At 44.0% G+C, this 20510-nt stretch overlaps 1 protein-coding gene and 1 long non-coding RNA gene across 2 annotated transcripts in view; one reads left to right on the top strand and one right to left on the bottom strand.

Moving 5' to 3' along the window:
• Positions 1-20510, top strand: part of LOC138526267 (uncharacterized) — a 282649-nt gene that overhangs the window by 79328 nt on the left and 182811 nt on the right. The window lies entirely within an intron of this gene.
• The window catches only part of BMX (BMX non-receptor tyrosine kinase), a 628237-nt gene that overhangs the window by 460438 nt on the left and 147289 nt on the right, over positions 1-20510 (bottom strand). The window contains exon 3 of the mRNA XM_069636784.1: positions 18500-18647. Coding sequence (XP_069492885.1) covers positions 18500-18647 — 148 coding nt within the window. The remainder of the gene's footprint in view (positions 1-18499; positions 18648-20510) is intronic.

The following is a 20510-nucleotide window of genomic DNA, read 5'->3' as shown; positions in this document are numbered from 1 at the left end:
CAAGAGGGACAGTAATCGGGGGACATGCCAATAGTTGACTGTCCTATAACAGGTATCTCTGATTTGTCACTGTTTAACTTTAACCAGTTCTCAGACATCCACTGGCGGACAGCTGAGTGGCAGTCTTTCAAAAGAGCAGAGGGGCTGTCAGTCGGTTCATTAAGATGAAAAAAAATCTGTGTATCATCCAGGTGCATAAAAAAATGAACCCCAAAGCTAGCAACTGGTCGAGCTAGGGCAGCCATATATAAATTAAAAAGCAAAGGGGAGAGAGAGCCGATCCTGAGGGACTCCACAATCAACCACTGAAAGAGGAGAAGTAAATGGAGGAAGGGACACCACCTGAGTGCGTCTCGACAGAAAAGAAGAAAACCATTTCATAGGCATCCCTGAAACACCAACATCCAAGAGACACTGCAGCAGTCTCTAGTGGTCAATGGTATCAAAGGCCACAGAGAGATTGAGTAAGATGAGAGCACTCGTCTCTCTGCGATCTGAGGCCAGAGCAATGTCATCGTGGAGAGCTACCGTCCCTGATTCTGTATCCATCCCGGGCGGAATCCCGCCTGGAGGGAGTGAAGAATGTCGTTAGCCTCGCGAAAGGTGGAGAGTTGGGGAATAACAAAAGATTCCAACAGTTTAGACAGAGCATGAAGGAGCGATATTGGATGGTAGTTTTCAGCCATCTCAGGATCTAAATGGGTTTTTTTTATCAGCTGAGAAACAACAGCATGCTTGAGGGCAGGGGCAATTAATCCAGTACTACAAGAGTGTTTGAGTTCCTCAGTGATTAAAGGACCCAAGTTCAACGCTGGATCCTGCAAAATGTACAAAGGAATAGGATCCATGGGAGAAGCCAGTTTATGTTTGAGAAGCCCATCTGTGACCAAGCTGTCTGAGATGGTAGCAAAATTGAACATGCGAGGGCAATTAGGAGCCGGGCAGTTAAAAGAATTTGCAGTCTTGGGAATAGTGCTTCTCTCGGCATGGATGTTTTCTCTAATTGTGCAGATTTTATTTTGAAAGAAGGAGGCTATAAGATCACAGCGAGATTGAGAGCAAGAAGCCATAACGGGAGATTAAGTGGGGGTAGTAAGCTCTTTGGCCACTACAAAAAGCTCTTTAGAGGAACAAGGGGCATTGAGGATCCGATCAGTTTAGTGATGAGATTTAGCAATTTTAACCTCCTTTTGGTAGTGTTTTCTAGCAGATGCATATGCCAGTTAGGATTCAGAGTTAGGTGGTAGATGACATTTGTGCTCCAAATGGCGGCAATTCTGTTTCAGTCACCGTAATGTTGTTGTATACCAAGGACCAGAAGGGGCACTACGCGTGGGGCGAGGTTTGAGAGGGGCTAGTGCCTCTGCTGTATCTATAAGAGCTGTAACTAGAGCATTGCAGACATTTAGTCCTTGGTTCTGTGATATTGGGGAGACGCAGTAAGGAGAGGACTTGGCATGAGTATATGAATGGGGCAGAGTAAACAGAATTAAAAAGTGGTTGGACCAGATCATAGGTAATGGCTTGGATACCTGAAGACCAAATATATTAGAAACAATTAGGTCCAGTTGGTTGCCCCCAATATGAGTGGGTCCATGGTTACAAAGGGAGAACCCAGAGTCAGTCAAGGAGGCAACCAAACTTTGCGCATGGGAATCAATGGGCGGCTGCAGATGCAGATTGAAATCGTCCAATAGCACACGATTAGAATAGAATGAAGCCTCATTATAATGTGATAAAGGGGAGTGGTACATATGTGGGTAGGGAGGCACTGGCCAAACCCCCAAACACCCCCCTCAAAGTGCAAAACCAATGTAATTCACAAAAAACAGAGCACTGTAGCACTAACCTCAAATGCCTTAAAACTAAATGCCTATTAGGAGCAGGGCCAAAGTACAATAGTCCTGTGCAAGCATAGCCAAAACAACTGACAAAGGTATCTCATGCATTGCTCATACTTTTGCTAGCTCACAGTACTTGAAAGGGGTGGATGAGGCCAGATCCCAGTGTCCTCCACAACCACATCACTATATTCGGAATGGCAGATTAGGAGGTGTACAGCACCTACAGATCCCCCCACATATCATACTGCATATAGTAAGGGAGTGGGAGGATGACTTAACATGATGCACCATGCACTTGCATGCTGTACCCCACATGTGAAATTGTTAGTATCCCTTTAATTATTTTGCCACTATGTAATTTGAGCATACCACATCCATATGTGGCATATCCAAGCCCACCCAATCCCGGTGCCTGCATTCGTTTTTTCAGTGCATCATTGGACTCCTACACAACCACGTTTACATGGCCCTCACTCTGCAGACAAGGTAAGCAGTTGTCCAGGACTTCTATCCATTACACGTGTCCCCTTAGTCCTTGGAGCAATTGACTGTATGCGTTGGCACTGAAACCCACCAGACACAGATCACATCTACAGGAACCACCAAAAATAGCATTCCATCAATGTACAGGTCATCTACAATGCAAAATGTTAGATTATGTATCTGAATGCAAATGAACCGGGATGCACCCATGAGGGTTACATCCTCGACCATTTACCTCTCCATCAGGCGATGTCATCTGGAACCTTTGGCAACATGTGGCTGCTTGGTGAGTATCACCTATCACACACATCTTACAACACAAAGAAGCACCTGTAAAGGATGCACATACCAGAAGAAGTAACCTAACCAAATTTGCCCATCTATTAATTTGCAGGGGACCATGCATACCCACTCTCACCGTTCCTCCTGACACCGTTCTGGAATCCATCAACCCCAAGTGAGAATGTGTACAATGCAGCACACATTTCTATCAGAGCCATAGTTGTTGTGGTAATATCACTGTTATGTTGCCTAGACCACTTAGGCGGTGTCTTACTATACACACCACCAGAGGTAAGGAGGATCCTACTGGTGTTTTGTGTAGTGCACAACATTTCCATGTGGACAACCTGTGCAAGTGCAGGTGCGCTTGCGCCCCAATCCATGTGCCCCACCCATACACCAGGCAGGGCATAAGGTGCAGGGGGTGGCCACCCAGAGCTATGTGGTACAATCTTTGCATGAACCACACTCAATGTTGTGAACACATTCCAACCCCCCTTCCATGACAAGTGTCAATGATGAGAGAGGGCAAGACCTGTCTGCCTAACATTGCACCCTCAGAAAGCCTATTCAGGAGGGACGATGACTATGTGCACAATCACAGACCCACCACACTGCAAGGTCATCTGACTCCACATGCCACAAATACTCAATCAAATACAGGACATCCCATACCACATGGCTGACTCCATCACTCCCCATGCACCACAGTTAGACAACATGTAGAGCCATCATCACATCATCGAACTTGCCAGGAAAAGACAACAAGAACAAAATGCTTGCACACACTTATGCATATACATACATTAAGAGACCATACACTTCAACGAACACTTGAAGGACTCAGCAATGAAATCACCATGCCACCCTGGGCATGTAATAGGAAACAAATGAACACAAACACACATCACATTCACATAGCAGTTTATTCTTCATTGTCAGAAGCAGTTAACCCACACAGATATTATTAAATTACCTTATCCTATCCTATGCGTGGCCTTTAGGTACACTCTCCGTGACAGACAGTTAATACCCATGGCTGCATGTAGCATATCTGAGTCAAGCCTGTGCCATGAAATATATCACTTCTGAGGAGCTCCATAAGGGCATGACTGATATTAGCAAAAGTAATCAATGCACACCTCCTTCCAGGCACACCTCCAAAAGGATGGTTCTGTGAAAATAACACCCAGATATATGCCACTCCTAAGCAAATATAGCAGCAGCCATCTCAAACCCCACCATCAAGTTGAACACAACAACAGGGCAGGGCCCAACTAATTGAACATAAATGAATATAGGAGAGCCCCCATGTCTTCTGTCCATGGCCCTCATCTGCCTGAACAGGATTCGGTTCTGGGAGCACACTCAAAACACCCAGTGCCAAAGACTGATTCTGAATTGCCACAACAATGTGTGAGAGAGCCTTTCAAAATAACTCCAATTTCAACCATGCCCTGTTGTATGTCACCATGCCCTGGTGCATGTGCTCCCTCAATGGACTATCTCCTGGTGAAGCTGTCCAATGGCCACTACCAAATCAGGTCCCATCTGTGTGTTATACCCAGACAACTCCTCCAGGTTCTGTTGTCTGCAATGTGAATGCAGCAACATTCCTTCCCAGTCACATTGGCTGTCAGCAAAGCGGCCTCCACGTGTGTGTGGACTATGCAGGTGTGATGAGATGAGAGCATGGGAAATGTGTGTCTTGCCTCACATGTGACCCAGCATTTCGGCTACCCCAACAGATGCCTGTGGGCTGTGGTGTGGTATAAACAAATAAATAAATAAAGATGTATGCTGTTGTGACATGGTAACATCAGCCGAGGGCAGGATCGCCTGGGTCTGCTCTTCTGACCCAGCCTCATAAATAAAGGAAAGGGACACCCCATCCTTGTGGGTGGTGAGCTCGGGCCCCTGAAGGAGTTCCCCAGATATATCCTCCATATCACTAGGTACTTCCTCAGAGAAGGGATAGTCATGAGGCCTGCTCACAATTGCCTGCATGCAAGGGGGATGTTCACTGGACACTGCTTGCCGGCCTGTGTTAGTAGATGGTGAATCCTGCACCTCCTCTGGGGAATCCTCACCTGTAAATGAAATCACACAACTCATATAATCAAACTCTACATTTAGTCACATAGGGTACAATGCATCTTCAATGTACCTCAAGATACCAGCACTTTTTTCATCCAAACAAGCTAATGGATCCCTCTGCTCACCTCATATGACCTACTCATAGAGAACATCACATTACAGAAAAGCAACCAAACTAGCTAGATGCCAAGCTTCCTCAATGCAAAAATCAGTCACACAACCACATATGGTAGGTCTTGGGAATGGCTGCAATGAAAACAGAACTATCAGCACACACAAACACATGCAATCACTACAAAACCACTTTCAAACCTTAGCCTGTGTATACCATGCAAGCCTAATGGCATGGAACACACCTGTTACATTCAGTGGACATGTAGTAGGTGGGTCTAGATTCTACAATGACATATCTAAATAGTACATGCCAAGGACTCTGACAATAATCCCTCAGCCATTTCCATCTTCTCGTACTATGTTGTACCTGTGTGAAAGCCATTCCCTACCCATGCCTCACAAGAAATGCAGCATCACAATTCATAGGCTAATTGGTCGGTCCCCTTAAGAATGGCAAATTGTGCCACTCACGCAGAAGCAGAGGTTAAACGGGTGACTGTCAGCAAACTACAGCTTTTTCCATAAAAAAAAAATGACAGACACTTTTGATGAAAGTGCTGGGACATGCCGTTGCTGTCTACTGCCCAGAAAAGTGGGTGCCCTGGAATAGTGCAGCTACCCACCCAGAGCTGTAAAAGTTCCAAAATGCCTAAGGACGTTTGAAAGGACATCCTTGCAGTCACCACTGACCACTTTTTCATGCCGGAGAGAGCCCAGAGTCGTGGAGTGCACTTAAAGATCCGCCTGTGGGTTTTCCATCACCAGAAGGTAATAAAGTCGTCCCGAGGGTCCAGACTTCGTGGGGGTTCAAGGTCCACTCCAGTGGTAGACTCCAGGTCACCAGAAGCTGCCCAGAGGTCCATGTTGCTGCTGCAGCACCAAAGAACTGAAAGTCGAACAACTACAATTTTCCGAAACCCGACACCAAAAGTGACCTATGAACCCCTTGCCACCAGAAGTCATTGAAGGGTCACAGGGGTCTTATCTTCAGCCACCAAGCCTTTAAGGAGACCACAGCAAGTTTCTTCTTCACAGGACTTCTACAGTCTGAGAAATTGTAGACCAAAGGAGAGCACCGCGAACATCAAAACTGCTGCCAATCTATAAGACTTTGGTTCCTTTTTAATTCTTGCACTCAGCATCTCAGAGGCTCCTTCTTCCAAAGGGGGATCCACCATCGGTGGGAATCGTCAAGTAAAGCCAAGAAACTCCATTGTGACGAGGAAGAGCATCTTCTTGCCTTAGGAGTCGTCCAGAGGCCCCAGAATCATCTTGGATCCTCTTCCCCCGTGGCCTCACAGGTACTTTGGCATGGTAGAACCTTTTAAAAGAAAGCACAAACGTTCTTGAACAATATTGGACTGGGCTGTAAAAGACAAAATAATTTACTCCCTAACCTTTCCATTACAGGTTGCCCAGGTGGGGGGAACCTCACTCAGAATTACTTGTCTAGTATAAACATTACATTCTGCCACTGTTCATAACTAACCTGCACTTCTTTCTGAATTCTATGCGGGTTACACCTTATTTAAGAATTAATTCACCTGTCATTTAAAACTGTCTGCACTTAGTGCAGTTCTTACTGAATTTAAGTAGTGTGTGGTACCACAGAGAGTGTATATGTTTACCATTCTCTGAATAAGTCGTTCCATGTACAAAGTGTTATTATTCATATGTGTATACTATTGGTAGAAGTAGCAACCCATATTTTATATAAAGACGCTGTGTTATCACTTAACATAGTGTGTGGACATTCCTTTGTGGGGGCTTTGGGGAAACACTGTACTTAAGAACCTGCATCCCCTCCTGAAAGCTTAAGCCTGGTTGCTTGCCACGTTTACCAAATTGAGAGCCTTGCTGGGGTTGTTCTGTGCCTTTACCCTACCATATAGGGTGCAGAAGTACAGATAACACCCTTCCAGTCGCCACAGCTGTGTTTTAGTTCTTGCCTTTTCTGGCCAAACAGAGTTGGAATCTGCACAAATCCTTGCCTCTGGTGAATTGCAGTGTTCAAAAGTATGCATGGGTTATCTGTATGTTAGGTTAGGGACTAAACAGAAACAGATTGGTATTTGCTGCATGCTATTTCGAAGGTGATATGCCGTTGAAGTGGGAGGTAAAGCTATTCAAGTGTATGGTTTTGATGTGGCAGGCTTAGCAGCCCTTTCATGAATAATGTTGCAACACATAGGATATATTTCTGGTGTTTTAGGATGGTGTACAAAAGGAGTTCCAGGAGGACATTGAAACCATCCAGATGTGAACAGACCAAGGCTTAGACGCCAGATATGATGTGTTTTGCTTGGATAAGGGGCTTCAATTCAGTGCATGTTGGTAGTAAGTATATGTTTGTTTGTTTGTTTGTTTGTGTGTTTGTTTGTTTATTAATTAGTAATGCGCGCCAGACCCAAAGGCAACCGGGCACAGCAGAGAAAGAATATGCAAAACTTACAATGTTACAAGAATCTAGAATTTACAATGTTACAAAATGTACAATGGTGCAGAGATGTACAGTTTACATATTTACAATGATGCAGTGTAGGGAAATGGTTAAGGACAATTAATATAAAAGATGCAGAAAGGTTAACAGTTTGTGTTTAGGTTATATACAAACGTTGATCGATTTCTAATAATGCATATATATATAGTCCAGTTAGGCTGAGCATACAGGGGGATCTAAGGGGGTGACTACGAATTATTAGAGTTCATGTGTTTGATAAAGTTCCTTCTAAAGTGTGAGGATGGTTGGTTTACTCTCAGGTTATGGGGCAAAGCATTCCACAGTTTGACAGCTATCACAGGGAAACTAATGCTGCCAATTTTGGCAAGTTTATATCTTGGTACTGCCAGACAGTTGGAGTTGACAGTTCTTGTCGGTCTGCTAGATATTTTTCTCTTTATTTTGTCCGTCAAGTAGCTAGGAGCCGCATTATTGAGAGCTTTGTGGGTCAGGGAGATGATTTTTAGATGGATTTTGTCATCCGTGGAAAGCCATTTATGTTGGCGTCTAATAGAGGAGAAATGCTCCCTTTTATTTATGACAAGTGCAGCTCTAAGGGCATTGTTTTGTAGAGTTTGAAGCCTTTGGGTAATGGCTTTGTTGGCACCACTGTAAAGGGCATTACAGTAGTCGAGTCGGGAGAGTATTAAGGCTCTCGCTAGGATCATACAACTATCATTGGATAGGAAGGGTTTACCTGCTCTTATTAATTTACAGTTATAGGCTGTGGTTGATGCTAAGGAGTTGACCTGTTTAGTGAATGACATGGTAGAATCAAGGTAAAAACTAAGCGTTTTTACTTCCCTAGAGACCTTGATGACATTGCCGTCTATACTGAACGGGGAATAGTAAGGGCCTAATTTGTTGATATTGGTCTGTGTGCCCAGAATTATCAGCTCTGTCTTATCATCATTCAGGCATAGACCATGAGATGCCATCCATGCCTGAATGATGAGATACACTCTATTCACCAACTCCCTGTCCATACCATGATCCCCAGAATATGGGAGGAGAATCTGTGTATCATCTGCATAGTTACTGTAGGCGATACCTAGATGGTCTAAATCATTGAAAAGAGGTTTGGTGAATATATTGTATAGGGTTGGGGAGACACAAGAGCCCTAGGGGACTCCACATGTGATCGGTGTGGGGTCTGCTGCTGCCGAAGGGGAAAAAACTTGCATAGTTCTCTCGCTCAGAAAGGATTCTGTCCATCTGATAGCCTGGGTGGAGAAGTGAGCAGCAGAGTCCAAATGTCTGCAGAGGGCCTTGTGGTCCACAAGATCGAATGCAGCTGAGAGATCAAGTAAGAGGAGAAGGTTGTCTTTCCTTGATCTCTCAGTTCATCTATTTGGGTCTTTAAGTCAATGAGGGCTGTTTTCAGTTCCATGTAATGGACGGAAGCCGGATTGTCTAGCTCCCAGTAGCTTACGTAGTTCAAGGTGTTTTTGAGTTTGTGTGTAGGCCACTTTGTCCAGTATCTTCAATAGAAATGGACCGTGGTAATTGGTAGGGATAAGAGGGTCTAATGTCTGCTTCTTGAGAAGCGGCAGCACCCAGGATTGTTTTAAGTTGGCAGGGATATTGCCTGTAGAGAAGGAGGCATTAATGAGTTTGGAAATGAAATGTGATAAATCTCTGGCAGCATCTTGTATTATCTGTGCAGGGCAGATATCACCTTTACAATAAGAGGGTTTAAGGGAGAGGGTGATTTTCTCTACCTCTATTGTGGTGGTTTTGGTGAAGGAGAATTGGTTGGTTTGGTCATTGAGGATAACATTAGACGGTGACTGAGGCTGATTAGGAAGGTTTAGCAAGTCTTTTTTTAGTTGAATTTTATGTTGGAGAGTGTTTATTTTATTTGCTAATGCATGTTGGATATCTGCACACCAGGTCTGATCCTTGGTACATGTGTCTGGTGTGGCAATAGGTGACTCAAGTTCTTTCAGTATGGAAAAAAGTTCCTTCATACTCGAATTAGAGTTGGCAATGCGATCATTGTAGGAGCTGTCTATGTCTAACTCATGGGTGCAGGTGAACAGCTTATGAAAGTGGATGTAGGTCAGCTGCCTACAACCATCAGCATAGCCCTACCCATTTCTTTCCTTTCATCAATGTTGGATCACTTACGTTCCCTTGCCTGACCCTCCTAAGGGTCAGACAGACATGGTACAGGCCAGTTCCTGTGTGTACCAGTTTGATCCAAGAGGTCCCACAATCAGGTGAGCTCTCTGTAAGGTTTTCAACACCCCTTTCTTTCTCCCATCCCAGACACACCATCTACACTCATTGGTAACGAGGCTGCTCACTGTCATCTTTATGGACATAACCCTGCTGCTACCTCACAGATGTCACCCTAGACCTAATCAGTATAGAGATTGTCACCACTAAATGAGGAGTGATGTTCCCCTATGTCCACTCACCAACCTGACATGCAGCATACATCACATGACTTAAACAATGACTTAAACACCTTCATGACCAAGACCTATATTACCATCTAAAGCCACATTCTAAAGAACCACATTCACAATCCCTACCGATCACTACAAGAAGATAGTCAGAGGCCTCAGTATCATTCACAATGGTTCATGAAAATGTGACCACATAGATGTCACCAACATTGGCACATTCAAATATCCTGGGCACTTCCAGCTGTCAGCAATTGACACAGCCAGCTTGAACATCAGTTAAATACCATCCAACAGCACATATTATTTGATTGGTGAGTTCACAGACTTGTTTACCACAATGTCTCTCACTCATCACTACTTCTTCTTCCTCAGTGGCTTCAACATCCCAGCCCTTCCATCGAATAATTGGCTGAATGAAGTTGTACATTGACCTCTCAACACTCTGAACCATACACAGTACCATACAGACCAAACACACAGAAAAGGTTACAGCCCCTTTATCCTCCTCAACACCTTCTACATCCTCTGTCACAGCTCTCCCAACACACAGAACTTGTTGGAGAATCTGCCAATTTACTCTCAGATTTGTCAAACTGCCTCATTCAAGCACATCCATCGTTTATGCAGCAAACAGGCTGTCAGATAATTCAGTCACTTTCCATAAGATGTCATGGAGGACATTAGCAATCTATACCTCACAAAGGCCAATGTCAGTGAAATTAACCATGACCACAACTCCCTTATCCTCACAATGAACAGCTGTCTTGCAAACAGCTCTAACCACCATGCACCTTCGTGCCAACACATTCTGAAGACTTCAAGTTCCACCCTAGTACACCGAAGAACTCAACCTCTAAAAAAGGAGCATCATTAGACAAGAAGTAACCTGGTAATTACCCCTCACAGCATTCATGCACATCCACACCTGGGAAATGTGTGCTACACAAAGACAAGTGATCTACATTACCAAGGCCACATACTGCATGGCCACCATATGTAAGTACACCAACAAAGACAGAGACCGCTTTGAGGCCATGAAGAATTGCATGAAGAGTCTCCCCAGCACATACATACTGTGTATTAGGCAGAATCACATGCAATACCCTTTGGGAACACTACATGCAATTAAGACTACAAGTGTAAGCACAATTTCACCTTTGGTACAAGCCTGTACTACACAGTAAAGTGGTAGCGATGGCTGAGCAGCCAGGCTTATCTCAAGAGTTTAAGTGAGCAGTAGAACAAGTTATACAAAGGACCAACTAATACAGTGATTAAAACAAACACTTACTCAAGCTTTCTTGGTAAAAGAATGTACCTTTATTTACTCAATCAGTTTGAAAACATTACACTAGCAAAAGTAGCTCAATATCACACACTAATAAACCACAAATACACAACCGGTAGGTAAATGAACAAGTTTAGCTCACCTGAAGGGGGAGCAAAATGGCACTTCATATACTTTTAAAAGGGGAAAAAGACAAGGTTATAAGAATCAACAGCACAAATGCATCCATAGGCAGGGCAAAGGGTTTCAGTAAAGTACAACCAGCAATTTATTGCATAGGCCTGGGTCAAAGTCAAATGGTTCAGAGTCTTTGTATTGGATAGCACAGTTCTGGTAGTAACAGTAAAGTCTTTGCCACGGTTTTTAGAAGAATTTTGCTAGGTGAAAAGTTTGACGAATTTTTAGGGAAGGACAATCCTTCGAAGTCGGGAAAGTTTCATGCACTTTCTCGGTGGCTGAAAAGATTTCCGTTTGCACAGTACCTTGTTAGTGAAGAAAAGCTGTAACTGAAGAAGTTGCTCCTGGCACTTCGAGCAGATTTCGCTGTTACTGAGCTTCAGTAGTGGGGACAAGAAAGAGGATGTTGGGAGGTTCCTGCACTTCCCTGGGATGAAGCCAAAAGCTTAGCAAGACGTCAGTTTAAGGTGTGAGTGCCTTAAAGTCCACAAGCTGGTTTCCTTCCCTCTGGATATCCGGTTTTCAATAGCACTCTGATGAAAATTCCACCAGATGGGGACGGTGTCCAGGTGGCTTGCAAGTTGGTTGTTCCCACCAAACTCAAGGGAAGAAGTTAACCTTGAAGGGCTTCTCTGTCGATGGAGTTTTGGGCAATTCGGACCTGCAGTAGGGCTTCACCGGTCATCCAGGAGTTGCAGCAGTCCTCTTCCTTCAGTTTGTCTTCGGTTCTTTCGTTCCAGTGGTCGAGTCTGCTTTCCAAGTCCCAGAGACCTGCTTTTAAACAGTGTTCCCCCATTCATTCCAGGCTGGCTGTCACTCACACAGCGGGGTGGCCGTCCTTGCCCGACAGTCAGCTGGCCAATCACGCCAGAGTGTATTCAGGTCTCCTAGGAAACTAAGCACAAGGCGTTTCGGGCACCTCCCTCACATCCTGTCCACCCCAGACACTGAGGCACCAGAGGAGGGCTTCAGCATTCAAGCCCGCCAAAGGCCAACGAACAAAGGGAACAAACCTGGTTTGGCGTGCAGAGACAAACACAAGAAGGACTTTTCCTAAAAGAAATGGTGTAAAAAGTTGACCGGAGTCTGTTTTTACAGATAGGTCTTGGGCGCCATATTGAAAAACATGGCTAACCCGATTTTTAGCTACCGTTGTTAGCGGTCAGGAAAAATCACGGTAGTTGATCTAAACCACTTCCACCAGCCATTTAAAGTAGGAAAAGGTAACATTTGACTGTTACATGAGTGTTTTGACTCAGGGGAAGCTAGGCAACCCCTCCAGCACTCTATAGGAAGATAGGGAGTGCTTGGTCAGTCGATTTAAAAAAGAATAGTAAAGCCAATTTAACTTTACATGCTCTGGGAGACAGTAGTCAGTCCCAGAGAAGGTATGTAAACCTTGGGGAGTCAGAAAGACACCCCTGTGCCACTGCACTGAAGATGCTGTGTGACACACAGAAAAATATGATGCCTATGGAGTTGTTTTAAAACAAAGAACACAAAAGTAAAACACACTGAAAATGAAAAGTTGAAGTCCCAAAATAGAGTAAAAGAGCTGGAGGGCTCTAGGATAGAGGGACACCAGCAACCTTTTGTAACACTTGCTATGATACATTTTATCAGAGGTTTTCATTTGTAAGCTATATGACCTACAAACCTGTGGTGGTACATCTCTCTTCTTTAAGATATAGGGGATCTGAGCTAACAGTCCCCCAGAAGTTGTAACAACCTCTGAGCCTACAATAGGCTTTTTAATGGGGTCCTTAGAAAGGAATACCTTAGATGTAGGGGGCCTCCATGGTTCCTCACCAGTTCTCTCTCAAGAGCAGGTTGGGTTTCAGGTATCTTGGCTGGAGGGATTGTGGTCTAGCAAAGTACATGCTTCCACTTCCTCTGAGATCTGGTTTTACCTGGCTTAGAAGTTTCCCTCCTAACACTAGCATTTATACTGGAGTCTTCAGTAGAAGATCCAACAGTCTTAAGGTGTTTAGCCTTAGACCTATTTTTTCTGGTTTTCCACCAGCTTTGAGAATTACCAGTTCTCACAGGTCTAGAGAGGGGTCTAATTTGTCTATCCACCTCTTCCTCAAAACGGGGGGGGGTCAGGGACTTTACAATTGGATGGGCAATGATAGAGCTTGGTTGGGGCATCCCATTTCCCTACTATACTAGCCTCAGATTTGCCTGGGGTAGAGGTCAACTTAATAGCACCAGGCCTTGCAGTGGGGTTCTCTGTAGAGGTTCCCACAGGTGCAGAGTGGTTTCTTAAGTTTGCCTCTCTAGCCAATTTGGTTTGGTTCTGTTCTCTCTCACTGGGAGGCCTGGGGGTACCGGATACTACTCCTAGAGTTTTTAAATCATTCTCCAACAGGACTCTCACAGGCACCTAATTCTGGACACTGACAGGAATCCTCACTGTCATATTATTACAGTGAATGAGTGCTGGTAGAATTGGAACCAACTGGACAGGGCCTCCAGAGAATTTAGGGGGACCTTTGGGTGCCTTAGCAACATCCTCAGGCTTGAAAAAGCTTTCATCCACTGCTGTTCTGCTGGCCCCAGTGTCTCTCCTGGCAGGAGTATCCTGCCAATTGACAAGAACACTGTCCATATAATACCCTCTAGAGTTCTCTGGAATGGAGTTGTACACATCCATATTCTGTTTCTTACCCAGACCCATGGACTCTAAGAATACAGTGGCTTGAAAACCCAATTGCGCTTCAGCAAATAGTTGACAGTGGGCACTAGACATTTGTACTTCTTCCTCTGGGGAGAAGGCCAAGGAGGCAGTGGTGATCCCTACATGTTTACCCTTGCATCTGGGATCTCCTTTCACATGGTCAGTTGACCCACAAACATAGCATTTACCAAATGCTCTCTGGAATGGGGGTTGCTGCTGACCCGCCTCAGGTTGGGCACCAGAGGATTCACTAGCTCTATTTGGTTTCCCATGGGGCTTACCCTGGTTATATTTAGGGGCCTCTTCTGGTTGGGTGGATTTAGATTTATCTGTGGTGTCACTTTTGTGCTGCTTCCCCCATCCTTTTTGGGAGTTGGCTCAGAATCCTTATGAGTGGCCCTGTTGGCTATTCGTGAGTCAGCTGTTCTAGCTAACTTTTTTGATCTAATTGCTGTCTCAGTTCAGGAGAGCAGGCATCAAAAATAGTTTCCAACATAAACAGATTCCTCATACCTTCATAAGTGTTAACTCTGTAACCCTTAACCCAACCATCTGTGTTTTTCAAACATTCACACACCCAGGTAGCCCAAGGGGTACCATCATGCTTTTTGAGGGTTCTAAACCTCTTAAGGTACTGAGATGGGGTCTTCCCAAATATAGCTATCAATGCTAGCTTCACAGTTTCATACTCCTTTCTGTCTATATCCCCCAACTCCATTACCACATCAGTTGCAACAGGGGGTAGCCTAGACACAAGCCAAGGAATCAGCTGATTGCCTGTAATGTCTTCAATCCCATGGTTATATTCAAAAGCCGCCAACCAATCCAAAAAATGAAGCTTAACCTCGTACATACTTACTGCATCTTTGGGCATACGAGGCATCTTAGGACTGGAAGACCTAGAAGACTCTGAGAGAAAACCAGTTTCAACAGACAACTTTTTTAATTTCAAGTGCATGGCTCAACTCCATTTCTCTGAGTTTAAGTTCTTGATGTTTGCTTTCAGTTTGAGCTTGGATTCTTTTAAACTCGAACTCAAGACTCCTTCTTTCTAAAGAGACAAATTCAGGACTTAGTGTTGGACCTGGTGGGTCCCTGTGGTCAAAGTTTGAAGCCTATGAGCAGTTAGAGTTAAAACAGGGCCTACATTGTGAGACTCTTCTGCCTCATCTAACTCATCCATAATATTAGAGCTGGGCTCTGACATATTATCATCCTCATCAATATTTTCCACATTTGCTGCAGGGGTGGGGGTTTCAGACCCATTCCTCAGACTTTGGTATTCTAACAACTTTTCTATCAATTCAACCTTTTTGACTTTTACAGTGAGATTCCTAACTTTACACATATCCCTCACTTGATAAACTGTTAAAGTGGCTAGGGTCTCCTGTCTGTAGCTTTCCATATCAATCATGATAACACAATTGCTCCTCTAGTGTTTGCTTAATCTTGTGAGGATTATTTGAATAAAGGTAAAAGTAGCACTCTAAATGTAACGAGTATACTTTATCCTCACCGCTGTACACCAGTGTTAGGCAGAATCACATGCAGTACCCTTTGGGAACACTACATGCAATTAAGACTACAAGTGTAAGCACAATTTCACCTTTGGTACAAGCCTGTACTACACAATAAAGTGGTAGTGATGGCGGAACAACCAGACTTATCTCAAGAGTTTAAGTGAGCAGTAGAACAAGTTGCACAAAGGACTAACTAGTGCAGTGATTCAAACAAACACTTACTCAAGCTTTCTTGGTAAAAGAATATACATTTTTTTACTGAGTCAGTTTGAAAACATTACACTAGCAAGAGTAGCTCAATATCACACACTGATAAACCACAAATACACAACCAGTAAGTAAATGAACAAGTTTAGCTCTCCTGAAGTGGGAGCAAAATGGCACTTCATATACTTTTAAAAGGGGTAAAAAGACAAGGTTATAAGAATCAACAGCACAAATGAGTTCATAGGCAGGGAAACGGGTTTCAGTAAACTACAACCAGCAATTAATCTCATAGGCCTGGGCCAAAGTCAAATGGTTCAGAGTCTTTGTATTCGATAGCACAGTTCTGATAGTAATGGTAAAGTCTTTGCCACAGTTTTTAGAAGAATTTGGGTAGGTGAAAAGTTTGACAAATTTTTAGGAAAGGACAAGCCTTTTATTTTGGGAAAGTTTCATGCACTTTCTCTGTGGCCGAAAAGATTTCTGGACAAACGGGCACAGTACCTTATTAGTGAAGAAAATCTGCAGCTGAGGCAGTTGTTCCTGGCAGTTCGAGCAGATCTCGCTGTTTCTGAGCTTCAGTCGTGGGGACAAAAAGGAGGACATCGGGAGGTTCCTGCACTGCCCAGGGATGAAGCCAAAAGCTTAGCAAGACATTGGTTTAAGGTGTGAGTGCCTTAAAGTCCACAAGCTGGTTTCCTTCCCTCTGGCTATCCGGTTTTCAACAGCACTCTGATGAAAATTCGACCAGATGGGGAAGGTGTCCAGGTGGCTTGCGAGTTGGTTGTTCCCACCAAACTCAAGGGAAGAAGTGAACCTTGAAGGGCTTCTCTGTCGATGGAGCTTTAGGAAATTCGGACCTGCAGCAGGGCTTTACAGGTCGTCCAGGAGTTGCAGAAGTCCTCTTCCTTCAGCTTGTCTTCGGTTCTTTCATTCCAGTGGCCCACTCTGTTTTCCAATTCCCAGAGACCTGCTTTTAAACGGTTTTCCCCATTCATTCCAGTCTGGCTGTCACTCACACAGCAGGGTGGCTGTCCTTGCCGGACAGTCAGCCGGCCAATCACGCCAGCGTTTATTCAAGTCTCCTAGGAGACTAAGCACAGGGAGATTCAGGCACCTCCCTCACATCCTGTCCACCCAAACACTCAGGTGCCAGAGGAGGGCTTCAGCACTGAAGCCTGCCAAAGGCCAACAAACAAAGGGACCAAACCTGGTTTGGCACGCAGGGACTATCACAAGAAGGACTTTTCCTAAAAGAAATGGTGAAAAAATTTGACCGGAGTCTGTTTTTACAGATAGGTCTTGGGCACCAGATTGAAAAACATGGCTGACCCGATTTTAAGCTGCTGTTGTTAGCGTTCGGGAAAAATCATGGTAGTTGATCTAAACCACTGCCACCAGACATTTAAAGTAGGAAAAGGTAACATTTGACTGTTACATGAGTGTTTTTACTCAGGGGAAGCTTGGCAACCCCTCCAGCACTCTATAGGAAGATAAGGTGTGCTGGGTGAGTAAATTTAAAAAAGACTAGTAAAGCCAATTTAACTTTATATGCTCTGGGAGACTGTAGTCAGTCCAAGAGAAGGTATTGTAACCTTGGGGAGTCAGAAAGACACCCCTGTGCCACTGCACTGAAGGTGCTGTGTGACACACAGAAATAGATGATGCCTATGGAGTTGTTTTAAAACTCCATAACCAAAGAAAAGTAAAGCACACTGAAAATGAAAAGTCCCAAAATATAGCAAAAGAGCTGGAGGGCTCTAAGGTAGAGGAAATTGAGCACTTGTGTGGGAATTCTCCCTAACACTGTGGTCCATGGAGGATTCCAAATCATGAAAGTGCTTCAGGGTCGGCATGCAAAAACGTCTGCAACACCACAACTGACTGCACTAGACTTGCCAAATTTCACAAATCTCAACATGGAACATCACAAGCATGCCTGTGTTCACTGAAGGACACATCATACATGGTCAACATCCTCCCTGCCTCTATGCTGTTGTCCCTTCCAAGTGGAGCAGTCGCCTCTTTGCTGCCAATCATCCACATGTCCCTCAGTCAAGGCACCTTCACCTCGATACTGAAGAATGGAGAAATGCTTGAATCATCAAGTAAGTAACATTGGGCCCCAACTACCTCAGCACTACTGTCCCATCATGGATCTTCCCTTCGTAGGTTTGATCCTTGTGAAGGCAGTAGCTATGCTTGACCACCAACAACATCCGTTAGTCTTAGCAACCTTGTTTCAGAGTCAGATGATGCACAGACACAGATGTCTTCTGTACTGTTGGTTGGCCAGTTTCTTATGGAATTGCCTTTTACTTCATGGTGAAGTATTTTGGGGTGCGTCAAACTTGGCAGTCCCTCTGTCAAACATGCACCATGTTTCTATAGTGAGCCATTGCATATGATAGGACCACTCACGGGTGTCCTTTGTCTAGGCGCGGTGGTGGTGGTTGTTTGTTGTGGCGTTTGGAGTATGAATGCGCCACTCACTCACTGTGTTTATCTGTTTAGAGCTCTTTGCATTTGCCTGTTTAGTGCCGCTCGTAGCAGCGCAAGGTAGGTCCATGGTGCAGTGTTGGCCTAGCATTTGGGAGTGGTGTGGATGCATATGGTACTACAGTTTTATCTTTGTGCGGTTGAGTATATGTTAATGCTCATTTTTGTTTTCTATCTTGCACACGACAGGTAGAGTCTGCACATTATTACACACATCAATGGTAGTCATTTTATTAAACTAGGAAGGATGAAAAGCAGAGTGGGCAAGCCTGGGCTCAAACTTATCTTTCACCTTACAATTAAAATTGCATAGCTGTATTTTTTCATTATAAGCATTTGGAAAGATCTAGCATGTTTTAGTATGTGGTAAATTATCTATGGTAATTTGCATTCTCACCTGTTTGGAAAACTTATAATAGCTTAGCTTGTCTTTGGTCAGCACAAATAGGCGTTGTTTGTAGTTAACTGAAGATGTTTTCTTTTTCTGCTGGGATCTTTTCAGGAGGACCTCTTCTAATATGGTTTCCTCTTGAATTTTGTTATGCCTACGAAAAGGAAGAAACGTCAAGATTATAACACTTGCCTGGTTCAGTGTGAGAAATTGGTCAAATCAATCATAAACAATGAAAGCAGACTGGTATATATTGAAATCAAAAGATTTCCTGAAGGGTCAATGTGCCTGGAAAAGATGGCAGGCTGAGGCATTCACGTGGAAGTCACAGCAAGCATGTGGTAGCCTTTTAAACTTGTGTTTGGCCTTCTGGCCACGTGTCCTGTAGCACCCATGAAATTGGCCACACAGGAAATACTGCTCTTCTGAGAGGCAGTATTTGGGCAGCACTCGGGTGAGTAGAGGGCCTGCATTTAGTGGGAAGTGGAAATAGGAGTGACAGGACATCCTCCCATTTACCACTGATGTAGTCAAGACACTGAAGCATAGACCATGCAGGCAGGGACTACGCAGTCAGGGGAAGGGGGTCAGGAAAACTGGTGGGCATTTTCTGTACATGTTGCGAAATGGGGACCAAACTTCAATAAATGAATCATGCAAAGAAATGTTTGATGCCATGTTATTCCAGTTTTAAAATCACATGAAATCCAACTTTTGATACCTTGCATTAGACTTATTGAAAATAATATACACAGATGGCACAGCAAGTGCCTTTGACCAATTCATCAGATGGTGGCCAGAGAGCTGATGAGTAGCAAAGAAATCCAAAATGAGTAATCCTTTCTCATGAAAAAATATGGATTTTTCATCTCAAACTTCATTGTGTGAAGCAAGAATATGCATGGAATGCGGGCCTTGGAAGGCCACGTTTTCTATGAGGCGTACATGTGGCAAAAAATAATAGTACATTTTGAAATGAATTCACAATTTTAAGACAAATGGGGATAATACTTTCAAGAGGGTACACATCTATCTCTATACATAAAAGTTAAAAGTTGTGTGTGGGTTTGTGAGGTTGTGGTTCGGCGAAGCAAATCATTGTTTCTTACACAATTCCACACTGTTTCACCAATCTGGACCACATTTTCTATAATTAACTGTTAGGACCCTCCAGACATTATGGGCTACATGACATTGGTCACCACACCTCTTTCCCTAGATTTCAGCAAAAGTCAACATTTATTTTTGGGTTTGTGGCTTATTGAAGCTTTGCTCCTTATACAATTACATACCGTTTCACCAATCTGCACCAATTTCTGCATAGTTACCTGTTAGGACCCTCTGGACTTTACCGGCTGCATGACATTTGGACACCCCACCCCTGTCCCCAGATTTCACTAAAAGTTCAAATGTGTGGGTTTGTGGCTTACCGAAGAATTGTTCCTTATACAATTCGAAACTGTTTTATCAATCTGCACCAAATTGTGCACACTTACCTGTTAGTACCCTCCACACATTACTGACTACATGACATTTGGACAACCCACCCATTTCCCCGGAATTCAGCAAAAGGCACAATGTGTGGTTGTGTGGCCTGCTGATGTAGCTGTGAACCAAGTTCACCTGGAAGGGAAACAAAAAATGTATGAGAGTCAAATGGACCTCAGAGGCGAAGGCGAAGGCAGGTAGCATTCCAGAAATGTCAAACATTTTGCCACATCAGGTAAAACTAATTTTCCAGAGGATTTCTGCAAGGTGGTGCCTGCCAATGAAGCCGTAAACTTTGGTCACTGGGATGGGAAACAAGAATTGTTGTTTATAAACAAGCTTTACAATGCAGTGAACTATGTTCACCAGGAGGGGAAACAAACATGTTTGCTGCTTCAGGTTAAATTACTTTTCCAGAGGATTTTTGTGAGATGGTGTCTGCTGATGAAGCCGTAAACGATGTTCACCAGGAAGGGAATGAAAAAATGTTGTTTCTAAACCGGTCCCCACATGAGGAACAAAACTCAAG

This window comes from Ambystoma mexicanum, chromosome 7p (assembly GCF_040938575.1).
Source record: "Ambystoma mexicanum isolate Mex_15411 chromosome 7p, UKY_AmexF1_1, whole genome shotgun sequence".
NCBI lineage: Eukaryota > Metazoa > Chordata > Amphibia > Caudata > Ambystomatidae > Ambystoma > Ambystoma mexicanum.
This window is presented reverse-complemented; position numbering and strand designations above follow the sequence as displayed.